This window comes from Salvia miltiorrhiza, chromosome 1 (genome assembly GCF_028751815.1).
Source record: "Salvia miltiorrhiza cultivar Shanhuang (shh) chromosome 1, IMPLAD_Smil_shh, whole genome shotgun sequence".
NCBI classification, from domain to species: domain Eukaryota; kingdom Viridiplantae; phylum Streptophyta; class Magnoliopsida; order Lamiales; family Lamiaceae; genus Salvia; species Salvia miltiorrhiza.
In genome coordinates this window covers 24,408,273-24,419,561 of record NC_080387.1, presented here as the reverse complement: position 1 = coordinate 24,419,561, position 11,289 = coordinate 24,408,273, and the positions used below count along the sequence as shown (strand labels likewise).

At 33.8% G+C, this 11,289-nt stretch overlaps 1 protein-coding gene across 1 annotated transcript; it reads right to left on the bottom strand.

The window, feature by feature from the left end:
• Positions 1-3,912: 3,912 nt before the first annotated feature.
• Positions 3,913-10,318, bottom strand: LOC131007123 (salicylate carboxymethyltransferase-like). The gene is made up of 3 exons (XM_057934285.1): positions 10,223-10,318; positions 4,561-5,220; positions 3,913-4,490 (listed from the first exon to the last, which is right to left on the bottom strand). The coding sequence occupies exons 1-3, from the start codon at positions 10,295-10,297 to the stop codon at positions 4,128-4,130; spliced, it is 1,098 nt and encodes a 365-aa protein (XP_057790268.1). The 5' UTR covers positions 10,298-10,318; the 3' UTR covers positions 3,913-4,127.
• Between the last annotated feature and the right edge of the window lie 971 nt (positions 10,319-11,289).

Here is an 11,289-nt window from a genome sequence, read left to right as displayed (position 1 = left end):
GTCAACAATCAAAATATGAGAATTTTTAGAGTATTTTGTATTTTTAGCAAGACCCGAGATTAATAACATATATAGATTTACCAACAGAGAATGATTTATTTTATTCATCACATCACAACTTTACAACTTATTATTCACTACATCCCTATTTCCTACCTACTACATCAAGAAAACAAACCAAACTTCCTACCTACTACATCAAGAAAAGAAAAGGGAAGGCATGCGTGTGGGAACAAAATCAGCCATTTTAGTAGACTACTCAAGTATAGCCATTAATGCACTCCTTCAAATAAACATATCAGCCAACAACACTCTTCATTCATTCCCTTAGACACCAGATTTTAGACACCAGATTTGAGAGAGAGTAAGATGATTTCTGCTGCCAAACCTTGAGAGGTAAGTCTTGATTCGAATTTCCTCCATTCCTCTTTAGTACCTCCTGAAATTGTCAAGAAACAATATTTGCTGTTTCAGCTTTCATCTCATTGAATCCAATCAACAACATCAGCTACCAACACAAAACAATTGCAAGGTATCTATACTAAGCTCCTTTATTTCGAATCCAGTTTGCATATCATCCAACAAGTATGTTATTTTCTAAAGAATTCAGAATAAGCATAAATAACATAATCATTTTTCCCATATAGAAACAACAGACTTCACTAACACAAGATTATAGAAAAACAAGAGCTCACTAGACTCATGAACAATAGCTTTAGAAATCTCTTTCCCTTCCACGAGAATCATGAAATCCCTAAGGTGTGAAGATGATTCATATTGCATAATAACCATAACATGTTACAGATATAGAATAGCTCAATCAGTTTTTATTCACAAGACAAAGGCGTAAATGGCAGCATCAGACTAGAATTTTATGCGAGATAATTACGTTTTAACATATTAGTTTCTAAACCAAGTACTCAAGATAGCAATAACACTTATGAGATTCATAGTATTAGATACCACAAGAATTCCTTTTACACAACAGTTGGGGATCGAACTTAGCTTTTGGGGGAAAGGGTTTGTACCTGTTCCATTAAACAAGGAGGATGGCGACTGCCCGCTTGGCGGTGGCAGCCTCTGGCTTGCTACCTGCCGGACGAACACAGGGAGGAGAGCACGGCGACCTCGCCGATTTTAGAACCCGGCGGCGGCGGCAAAGGTGCTAGCGAGACAGAGCGGTAGCATTCGAGGCCAGGGTCGAGGGCGTGACAACACAGCGGAGGAGCTGTACGCCGCGGTGATTTGCGGACGAGTTCCGACACGCAGCGGCGGTTGTTCGCCGATTCTTCAGTGGCGGCGGCGGCTGATTTCTGAGGAAGAAGAGCTAGGGCATATAATTTAGAAGAAAAGGGTAGTCTGGATTGAGGAATTTAGAGGAAGAGATTGTGAGGGGGAGAGTGAGTCGGAGGGGAGGCCCCATCGGAATTTCAGAGCGGCGGCGGTTCGGCGTGGAGGCGGCAACGGCTGGCTGGAGTACACGGCCGATCTTGGTTCTCAGCTTGAAACCTTGAAGAAAAGGAGTTCAGCGTGAATTAATTTGGTGTTTGGGCAAGCTGGAGTTTGGGCTGAATGTATGTTATGATGGGCCGCAATTAGGAGTTAAGCTGGGCCGGATTGAGGCTGAGCTTTTGGGCCTTTATTTTAAGTAGTATAAGCTGCCCTTATTTTCCTTCTTATGGGCTGTATTTAATTAGTTTGGGATGGAGTTTTTTTTTTCATTATTTTATTTAAGCCCGATCAAGGACTTGATTTATTAATCGATTAATTAGACTCAACCGTTTCTAACTATGATTTTTAATTTCGAATGAGGTTATGAGATTAGTAAGCGGGTTAGCAAACCCTAAGATGAGTGGATTAATTAAGATTAATAATCTGATATCATAAGACGAGCTTTGATCCAATATTTGGATTAGTAATTAAAGGAATATGAACCATGCATATTTATTTTACGCATTCTCATTTATTTGAGAATTTTCATCGAGCTAAGGTTTGACCTTATGTTCTCGCATTCAAGGTTAAGCGCAAGAGTAAGAGCTAGTCAATGAGCTACTGAACTGTAGCAAAGCTTCACTATCAGGTGGGCATTACTTTCATATATATCAAATGAGTTTAAATGTTACGTTCAAGCAAGTTATTTCATGATAAAATCTTTGAGTTAAAGTTATTTCAAGTATTGTCTTGCCATAAAATGTTTAAATTTTAGTATGATATCTATCTGCTTTGGCTTTGCCAATGATGCAATCGAATTCGGGTCCTGAGCAGTTGATAGCTATCCTGCCAGGACTAGTGTACACCAGTGACCGTGAGTCATCTAGCGGGTTGGCCGGTCAAGTGTCCGTGAGAGGTGGCCACCTCTCCGGCACAAAGTTCCAGATATGATAGATTACAAGAGAACTTAGTCTGCAGACGAACTTTAAGAATCACAAATGAATTTAGTAAGCTTGGACCTTTTAGCTAAAACTCCCTTGCTGTACTGTTTATGATGGCATGACAATTTATAGTTTTTACGCAATGATGTGTATATTTAGGCATACGTGCCCACTGAGTACTTTTGTACTCAGCCCTGCATATATTTCTAAATGTGCAGGTTGAGCAATGGCTGATGAAGATGAAGTGATGAGCGGAGCTTTTGTCATGAGTTTAAAATGGACTCTTGGATACATGTCTTCATACATGTAATCAGATTATGTTATTCCGCTGCATACTCTCAAGTAATATGTCTTTAAGCTAAGTCGGGTTCATCCGAACTCACGAGTTAATCGAGTCCTTGTGACTAAACAACAGTTATCTTATGATTGTCCCTCCTTAACAATGATTTGATTTCGAGCCTTCATTATTTATTCACCCCCTTTCTATCCCCGCTTCTAATCTCCCTCCCTTAGTCACGGTTTCCCCGATTTAATTATCCTTAATTAGGTTCGGTCGTGACATCTCATTAATTGAGAATTTTCCTCGGGCCAATATCACACTTTATGTTCTCGCAATAAAGGTCAAGCGCGAGAGTAGGAGCTGGTCAAGGAGTCACTGCGCCTTAGCAAAGCTTTGCTATCAGGTGGGCTTACTTTTTTACATATTAAATGAAGTTAAATGTTATGTTTGAATAAGTTATTTCTTTCAAAAACATTTGAATTGAAAATATTTCAAGTATCATCTTGCCATAAATGTTTTGAGATTTGAGTATGATATATATCTGCATTGGCTTTGCTTATTTTATAATCGAATTCGAATTCTGAGCAGATAACTATCCTATCAGGATTTGTGTACACAGTGATCGTGAGTCATTGAGAAGGTTGGTTAGTCAAGTGTCCGCGATAGATGGTCACCTCTCTAGTACACAGCTTCAGTTTAAGATATGATAGATTACAAGAGAATTTAGACTGATCAGTCGAACTTTAGAATCACAAATGAATTTAGTAAGTTTGGGCCTTTTTAGCTAAAAACTAATGGTTGTATTGTTACAATGGCATGACAATTTACAGTTTATACAAGCATGTATATAGTTTTACCATGCGTGCCCCCTGAGTACTCTTGTATTTAGTAATGTATATAGTGTTTCTAAATGGAGTGACGGGCGAAGCTTTTGTAGTAGTTAAGTGAATAAGTACTCTTGAGATACATATGTCTTCATATGTTTTTCAATTGCGTACTCTCAAGTACTTTATCATTTTAGCTAAGTCGAATTCATTCAAACTTACAACGAGACGTCGTAGACTTCGTATGGATCTTTGTCACTAGACGTCAATCATCTTATGATATTTGTTCATTGAAATTAATTTTAGTTCGATCTTTCATTCATTGTTCACATTCCTTCTATCCCGCTTCGAATCTCTCTTAATCACGGTTTCCCAACATAACTATCCTTGGGCAAGTTCGATCATGACAAATTGATCATAGTACAAGAGAAGATTTAGGAGAGGAAAATTCTATAAATCAACGAGCTCTTTATATCTAGAGCTGTGTACAAGGAATTCACACATGGTTGCATGTAGTTAACTTACGACAAACTGTAAAACAACTTAACTATTTCTAACTAACTCTGCAACATGATCACCTAAATATTACTAATATTTTACAACACAAATTTAACCAGAAGTAATAGTAAGATTGGTACATGCAAGTAATGATTATTCTTGTCTCTTGGTCATTGAAATAGTGACATTGATAAACTTGGTATCCTCCTTCGACATGCGATCCCAAATGATATTTTGGTACTTAACGAAGAGTTGGTCGATTATTGATTGCCCAAAGTGTTGAACTAGTAAGGGTTCAGCCACCGATCTCATGCACTTAGCCACATTGTACGCACTAATCTTGTGATTAGCAGTGTCATTATTAGTAGCGCTGCAAGCAGCCCAACTAATTTCGGAGGCCTCCAAATGAGTGATGATGAATGACCCTTCATTCTCCACTTCCTTCTTTACCTCTATAGGGGAAGGCGTGTATTGAGGGATATTAAATGAATCCACTATTTCTTCTTCTACTACTCCCTGCAACATCCAACCAACAAATTGAGTATGATTTTATTAATATAATTGATGTGAAAAGTTAATCACTAACCTCATGCACCATTTGTTTGAGGGCAAGGGCCAAGAGCTCCCAAATATAGCAGCACTCCTTGGAAGCAGCTGTCTCAGTTTTCCTTCCCAAAATAGTAAGCACCATCGTTCCACCCACTACTACTTCTTCCGACCGACATTTCAAGAATGTCTGAAAATCTGTTCGAAATTGAGCATAGTATGCTTCACTCACACTCACTGGGCTCTCACTCCCAATGTACACGTTTCCCTTGTTCATTTCCAAGCCTTGAGGCACCTTGGAGAGCCACATGAGACTGCAAGAAGAATGAACAAAATGGAGTGTGTTGGAGGGGAAAAGCCTGCCGTAAAACGATCCAGGAGCTCCGTATACAAAACAATATCCACCATTAATATTTCCAATCTCCTCTTCAAACTTTGGCATCAACCACTGGGAAATGCAGTTGAAATCATTTCCTGGGAGGTCGTTCAGAAATATCTGAAACTCCGGCAGCTCGCGCCCGTGCTTCCGGCTCGACTCGTACACGGTTTTGACGAACTCCGCCGCCACAAGCAGAGTGTTTGGTCCGGAGGAACAACCCAACTCCGCCATGCACAACGTCTTTGAGTTTGAGCCCAAACTGCGGTATACTTTACTTATTGCATCTTCTACTATCGCCTTTGTCATTTCTATCATCTTTCCCTGCTCGCCGCCAAAATTCATCACCATTAATTTCTATATTTCATTTGGGATTTTTCTCTCAAATAGATCAAATACAAAATTATTCTTAATTATCTTATACCAAAACTAATACTTATATATTGTACAGTAATGCTTTCATGTACAATAAGTGTTTTATGTATAATGTATTATACAATCATGCCTCTATACATATGATAATAAATTTTACGTGTTTCTTTAATGACAATCTTAGATCATATAAAGATCCATAATTATTAATATAAATTGTATTATTATAATTAATAGTGGTTAAATAATATTTCTCTTGTCTCATAATTAAAAACATGAATATTTTTGTCATTTTTTGGATCGTCTTACAAAAACATAAACATTTATATTTTTGCACACTACCCCACCATAATCCCTTTACTTTTTGAGTGATGCTAATCGGACAAATTTGTCCAGACAAAAAGCTTATTTTGGTTGACTTCTATTTCAATTAAATTTATAACTAAAAGCAATACATATAAAGTGACTATTTTGCCCTATATTTATTAACTCCATTGAAAAGCTTCCTTCACTTATTTCCTTATTGCATCGATTCATCCAAAAATTAAAAAGTTGGAATAAAGCATTTATATGTTTCATTGCTCCAACGTAATCAACTCCGAGTCTCCCAATGTTATACTGTATATCATTGGACCGTTTGTATTTTATTAGATAGTGTGTTTTATAAGGCATTTTTTCAATTAAATTATCTATCTATCTATATAAGAATTTTTATTCGACAATAACAGTTTCTTTTTATAAAATAGTTAAGAAGAGAAATCTAGATACTTAATAAAATAATACTAGTATACTACTAATTTAGTATGCATAAAATTAATTTCAGGAAAGCCTAATAACAGTACAATTCAAAAATAAATTGTTGCATTTAGGATGTAATTTATTGTTAAACTATTAACGAAAAGCATATACTAAATTCAACATATCTTAATTAAGTATTATACTTTCTAGGAGTTACTTTCATCATTCTTGATTTGCCTAACTCAATTAAATAATAGGGGTGTGCCCCATATCTATAAATCTTTTAACTTAATTTTTTAATTCGAATTTATCCGATCGAACACCTCTAGTGAAACCCTCAATTCGAATTTGTCCGATCGAACACCTCTAGTGAAACCCCCAATTCGAACTGGTCAAATTGAGCATCTCAAGTGAAACCCCCAATTCGAATTTGTCTGAGTGAAACCCCCAATTCGAATTGTTCCGATCGAGCATCACAAGTGAAACCCTCAATTCGAATTTGTCCGATCGAACACCACTAGTGAAACCCCAAATTCGAATTGTTCCGATCGATCATCACAAGTGAAACCCCCAATTCGAACTGGTCGAATTGAGCATCACAAGTGAAACCCCCAATTCGAATTTGTCCGATCGAGCATCACAAGTGAAACCCCCAATTCGAATTTGTCCGAGTGAAACCCCCAATTCAAATTTGTCCGATCGAGCATCACAAGTGAAACCCCCAATTCAAATTATTCCTTTTATATAAGTTTTTATTTAATAATGTTTTCATTAAAAATCAAGTTGAATCCACATTTTATTTTTAAAAATGTATACAAAATACTATATTATTTTATGACCAAATTAAATTGAAGATATAATTTACTTAATCGCACCAATTTATTTTTAAAATTTGAATTAATTAAATTATGTATTTAATTAAATAAATTTGGTCAAATTGAATTGACAAAGTAATTTAAAATTGTATTAATCTTAATCATTCCACTAATCAAATGTAGATTAATCTTAAAATTGTATTATTATTATGGATGAAATTGGAACAAATAAAGTTTTTAGACATAAAAAATATATTTTTCTTCACGATGCAGATAAAATGTATGGATATATTTTATAAAAGTAAAAATAAAATTTTAATTATTAATTTGGATTATGTGTAAAATTAATATATATATATATATATATATATATTTACTAGTATTAATTATATTTATTAAGATTAATGAATCTAGTTCAAAGATTTAATGAGGCTCATGATATTATTTTCATGATATTGAAATATTTTTTGTTTTTATTATTAAAAAAATTAAAACAAGGTAATACATATCAATGAAGTATTTCTTTATAAAATTTCAAAAAAAAAAAAAATCTCAAAAGATTCACGTAATTCATATCTACACAAATCAAGAGAACAAACATATCAATGTAGTATTTCAATCACCACAAACAAAGTAATAATTCCAACGGTAATGCAATATAATGATACGCCCGATTAAATGATTTTATTTTCTGCTTAAAGTTTCCTTGTGTTAAAAGTTGTTTCACCAAAATTTCCATCAAAACCTATATTAACATGGAGACAAGGTTGCATGGGAAACTACAAGGCACGCTTCTCAAAAAAAAACTTTGCAGAGACAACTTTGCAACTATTAAATAGTAATATATGTTTCTCTCTCCATGATAGTAATGCGAAGGTTATTTCTGTACATTTAACCAATGCTATAAATATATAATTATTTTATTTTATTATATGATGTACCAATTTACCCTTTTTGGCTGGACAAAATTTGTCCAAATAGCTTTACCGTTACTTTTTAGTTTTTATCTCTACTTTTCATAAAATGAGATCTCTTTTCTCACTCACAATACACTTTTATCTAACATTTCTTAAAATTCGTACCACTTACAAATTTTCATGTTTTTGTGAGACAGAGGGAGTATTAAATATGAATGTAGATAGAGAATGGATCCAATAAGAATTATCAAATGTTACGAGAAATGAGAATGAATCTCAAACGTGAGATATTCAAATGTTATATATGATTGATATTGATTCGAATTAATCGTGAGAAACGAGAGTAACATAAATACAAATCAACGAATAAACTATTTGTAATGCACAAATAATAATTCTTATCTAGATCCAAATTTTGGAGAGAGCGAAAATTTCACCACATTAATAGAATATTGTTATTCATGTTTTACATGCAGTGGTAGCGCCAAACTTTTGACTCGGGACGATCCAATTTTTTTCCTCAAAAAAATTAATAATTAAATTAAAAATAAAAAAATATACGTATTAAATTAAAAATAAATAATATTTTCGTCCGTCCACAAAGATTGTGTGTTTATTATTTTCGTCCGTCCATAAAGATCGTGTGTTTATTACTATTTTCGTCCGTCCACAAAGATTGTGTGTTTTCTTTTTTTAGAAACTCTCTTATATTTTAAACTTCGTTCATGCTCAATATATACAAAATATCCATCCTTACTTTTACAATTTTGTGGGCCCAACACTATCCTTTGTGGGATCTTCAACACTAAAATCACATCTTCTAACTATTTTATTAATTAAAACTCGTACTCTCTACTTCACCACACATTATTTGTGGACGAAGGGAGTAATCATTAACATGATTATATTGTCATTAAAATTATAAAAAGGACCTTCAAACTAACTTCCAAGTTCATATATAACTAACTTCCAAAATTTAATATGGATAGAATTTTACAAAACGAAGTAACTTTCAAGTTTCAATATAGGATTCAAAATAAGAAAACCCTGGTTCCCATATGCAACTCCTCTTCAAATTAAAAATAATTCAACGGTGAGCTCGGGTGTTGTTTCACTCAGATAGGAGAAATACATGGAAATTGTCAAAATCCATGTGTTAAGAGATATTATTTCCTCCATTTCATAAGAGTTTATGCTTTCTGTCATTTCAATATATTTTATAAAAGTGTATATTTTAACTTTAAATATTATCTCACAAGAGATCCTTTAATTTTATTCTCACTCACAAAACCTTTACGTTTTATTTCACTATCATAACATTATAATAAAAGTGGGTCTCTTCCTCCATAAATAACATACTAAACTTACATTTATTAAAATACATGCTATCAAAAGTGATGCACACTCTTATGAAATAAAGAGAGAATAATACATACCATGATTATAAAAATGTTAATGCCGTGAATTAGTACTCATTTTCCAATGATTTATTTTTCTTGCTCTCTATGTCCATAAAAAAATTTACTAGAAGGAAGTGGCCCGAGTTTTAAGAAAATATTGTTGAGTGTATTGAGAGTGGAGAAAATATTATTGTAATTAATATTGCGAGTGGTAAAAATGTGAAAAGTAAGGTTAATGAGATATTTATAACACTACAAAAAAAGGCCTATTACCGGCGGCATTTCCGTCGGTAATAGGGACATGGCGGCCGGTAAAGACATTACCGGCGGCATTACCGGCAGCGACTTGCCGTCGGTAACGTCCTCATCGGTAATTCAGTTACCGGCGGCGAGCATACGCCGCCAGCAATCACCGGCGGCCACGCCATCGGTAATGTCGCCGTTAAAAGGTGGAGAATTACCGGCAGTAGACGCCGCCGTTAATTACCGGCGGCGCCACCGCTGCTGGTAATGTTGACCGGACGGCGGTGGCGATCTCGCCGATCTATGCCGGGTTATTACCGGCAAAAAGTTTTTTTATGAATGTCCCAAAAATAAAAAGTATGAAGATTTTACATGGACGAAGGGAGTATTAATCTGGCGCGGGGAATTGGGTATAGTGATTTATTTGCAACAAAAATTAAACTAAATAAATCAAGTACTAAAAAATTTGTATTTCACAAAATGTTCGGATACTTTATATGAAAACGATAAAAGACGTTTTATTTACATCATTGATAAGACGATTTCTTCAATTTTATCTTTTCAAGCAAAATTAGTTTTAATGATATAAATAATCAAATGCCAGCTTTGTGATATTCTATTTTTCAATCTATTTAAATAAATAAAGAATTAATCTTATTATTTTTATGTAGGCTAAACCTAAAAAATAAACGTTTTCTAAGACTGAATCGGTTGAATATATTATATATAGTTTAATCATTTTCACAAAATTGTTTAAACACATGATGGAACAGCAAGTGGCTTAGATATACGTTCATGTGAAGTTGCATGCACACACATATATACATATATACATATATACCTGAACTAATGAGTTGTTGGCATAACTACTATCTCCCAAACCTCCGTTCATGTGAAGTACTTGCTCCACTTCCATTCTCTCTCTTCTCTCTCTCTCTCTCTGTATGTGTGTTGGTGTGTGTGCATAAATAAAGCTTAACTATTTATAGAAGTTTGTCCATAACAAACCAGGACGGCAGGAGCTAGCACGCCATCAGATTACGTGAACTTCTAACTAATAAATAATTATCTTTCCAAACAATAAAAGTATTCATCTTAGGTTAGCTGTCCCTACCTAGTAATAAATTAATTAACATATATACTTCCTTGTGTTTTGAGAGGTTCTATTATTATATATACATATATATAGGAAAAGAGAAAAATAATCTAATGAATGAATTTGGCTAAACATGGTGAGATCCATGTGTTTTGAGAGGTTCTATAGAAAGAAAAAAGGCTAAATATAGTGAAAAATGAGAATGAATTTGAAATATGAGATCTTCAAATTCTTTGACTCATATTAATTAATCGTGTGAAATCGATTAACGGATGAATTAATGTAAATCTACAAATAAACTGCTTATAACACACAAATAGTCATTTTCACTTGAGTTCAAATTTTAAATTAAGAGGACGAAAATTTCACCATTTTAACTAAATACGGCTATTCATATATTATAAATAACTTATTTATAGATTTATATTAATTTATTCATTATTTTCATTTTTCACTATGAATTGCTATTCTTACTAAATCTCAACCTGCACACACACACACACACACACACACACATATATATATATGTGTGTGTGTGTGTGTGTGTGTGGTTAGGTCTTGTGAGAACAGAAAACAATGAACAAATACATAAAATACATGAACAACGATGTTCATGATGAATCATGAAAAATGAGATGATTGAGATACGTATAAAGGTCTTTCATTCTTATAAGTGAGCATAATCAAAGAAGCGACATGGCCAATGGTGGTTCTATTATCCCTTTATTAAAATTAGCAGAAAGAACGTATATTGTATGTATAATTAATTATGATTTCAACTAATCATAAAAAATAATTTATTTAAGGTCCAT